The 2,500-nt window shown below is 46.0% G+C and overlaps 1 protein-coding gene across 3 annotated transcripts in view; it reads right to left on the bottom strand.

The window, feature by feature from the left end:
* The window catches only part of LOC125032515, a 13,350-nt gene extending 11,538 nt beyond the window's left edge, over positions 1-1,812 (bottom strand). For 2 of the 3 annotated variants that reach the window (XM_047623683.1, XM_047623682.1), the window contains exon 1: positions 1,664-1,812. In XM_047623683.1, coding sequence (XP_047479639.1) covers positions 1,664-1,675 — 12 coding nt within the window. In that variant the 5' untranslated portion in view covers positions 1,676-1,812. The remainder of the gene's footprint in view (positions 1-1,663) is intronic. The other variant, XM_047623684.1, reaches the window with a different exon arrangement.
* Between the last annotated feature and the right edge of the window lie 688 nt (positions 1,813-2,500).

Consider the following 2,500-nt stretch of genomic DNA (forward strand, 5'->3'; position numbering starts at 1 on the left):
AATTCTCCAAGTCAGTGAAATTCGCTCTTGCCCCAATGATTTTAGAACAGCTTACAATGCACTCATTGCACTGGAAAAAGAATTTCCAGCCCTAGTCCCTACCCAAGTGGCCAAGAACAGCACTTTCATCCTCACCCCCAAGACAGAATAGACTGCAAGATTCCTTGCAGGCACAGGATCCCTCACCAATGGCAAATCAGTCAACATCAAATACCTAGACCCAGAGGAAGCTACCAAGAAGGTCATCTTAGTAGGCTTCCCAACTGAACTCCCCACTGATATACTCACCAACCTACCATATGTGGTCACTGCCATTAGATGCATATCCCGAAGCACCAAACTGGAGACCAGATAAGTCCTTGCAACCATCAAAGGGACAACTCCAGAATACATCGACCTTGGAAACCTCAGTACTTACCAACTGAGAGAATACAACCAAGAACCCCTACGCTGCTATAACTGACAAATGCTCGGGCATCATCAGAACATATGCAAAGCCAAGGCACTCTGTGCCATCTGTTCCGAATCACATGAGACAAACCTATGTCTTAACAAACTCAAAGCCGGGGAACAAGTAAACACCAGATGCTCTAACTGCAAACGTAAACACCATGCCTGGAACCTAAGTTGCCCACAAAGGAAGCAAAGGCTACCTCAAAGCCTACCTCATATAACGAAACCTCCAACCAGGCCTGCAGAACCTACTTACCAACAACCTCGATTAAATCAAGACCACCATGGGGCACTCAGCCTCCCCGAAATCAACGCTTCAATAAGGTTGAAGACAAGAAATCCGCCCCAGAACCGTACGAAGAGAATTTCCCAGCATTCGTCCCAACCTCCCCGCCGACTAAGCAAGCTGAGCAGAGATCCTTGACAGCAGCAGAACAACAAGACTCCCTCAACCCCCTTGACGCCCTGGCATCCTCATTCCTAGCCTTATCCACCTCCATCACCGCCATGATTAAACAAAATCAAGAAATCCTGAGCAAACTTGACACCCTGATCTCCACCTTCAACAAAGCCCACTCTTGCCCAATCCACCCAAAATTACAAACCTCCCCGTCCATCTCCACAAGCAGCTCGGAGGCGAACACCTCCCTAATACCAGAAGACCATTCACCCTCATCATGCAAATCCACCCAGATTTACACAAATCTTCTTACATGGAAACCTTCCCCTCAGAAAAGGGAGAATAGATCCTACCTGTACTGAATATAGCATCTGCCAAATTAACAGCTAATTACTTTGAAGTACTGGAATACCTGAATAAACAAACAAGCACAACAACCGTTTTCTTCCATAGAGCAGTCAGACCTCTTATTCGCTTGTGTTTATACTTCTGTATACAGAGAATGATAATTACGTCAATCAATTATAAGCCTGATTATCGACACACACACATACACAGACACACACACCACACACATATATGCACACACACACACACACACACACACTCCACACACACACATATGCACACACATACACACATATACATACACACACACACACACACATACACACACACACACACACACACACACATATGTATATATATATATTCATATACGAAAAATTTATTTGAGAAGGATCATCCAGCCACCTATTTTCCATTGGTTTACCATTTCTTAAATTCCACAGCAGATTAGCTTTTGCTTACCTCCTTGACCATTGCTATAACCCCCAGCACTTGACAGGGAGAAAAAGGTTAGCAACAGAATTACTGTATATTGTCAGCTCGACGCCTCCAATGACTCCGACGCTTTTTGGATGAATAGAGCTTTGCCAACAATGCTGCAGCTTTTTGGCACTCGGTACACTTGTGTGCATACGAAACACCTGAAAGCATGTAACACACCTGTGTGCCCACGTTCAGGATACTATTTCCAGAATACTTGTGCACGTACGGCTGTGTTCACCACACACACACACACACACACACACACACACACACACACACACCGGGTGCAACAAAGGTGAGACAGGACGTGACCTCCACGAACAACGAATCGACTAACACCGCAGCACTCTCCGACGACACGACAAGAACAGCGCCTTCGTTGTTCACATTGACACCGACAGCCACCTCCCCAAGCGACCGAGGCCTCCATCATAAAGCGAGGCCTACTCCCACGACAAAGGAAGATGGTAGAAGCCATGTTCGTACATTCCACCGACAACTTTCACATCGCCACGAAATAGCCAAGGCGACGCACGTTTCAACCCCAACGTGACCCGACACGCCTCTGTATTAAGGCGACTTTTGTAGAGTACAAACTCCAACGCGTTGGACTTAGACTGATGACGTTATTGATTTTCATAGATACTGACTGGCTGGTGAATGCATGCTAATTGGCTGCTGGATATACTGTCAGGCAAATGGCGAGTTAGGGAAAAACTATCGAACACCTCATTCCACACAGTACACTCAAGTATCAACAATGGCCACTTGAACTGTCCAGAGTCGATCTATCTCTCTTGTTCACTATCTCTCTCT

The sequence above is a fragment of the Penaeus chinensis genome, chromosome 14 (genome assembly GCF_019202785.1).
Source record: "Penaeus chinensis breed Huanghai No. 1 chromosome 14, ASM1920278v2, whole genome shotgun sequence".
Lineage (NCBI taxonomy): Eukaryota > Metazoa > Arthropoda > Malacostraca > Decapoda > Penaeidae > Penaeus > Penaeus chinensis.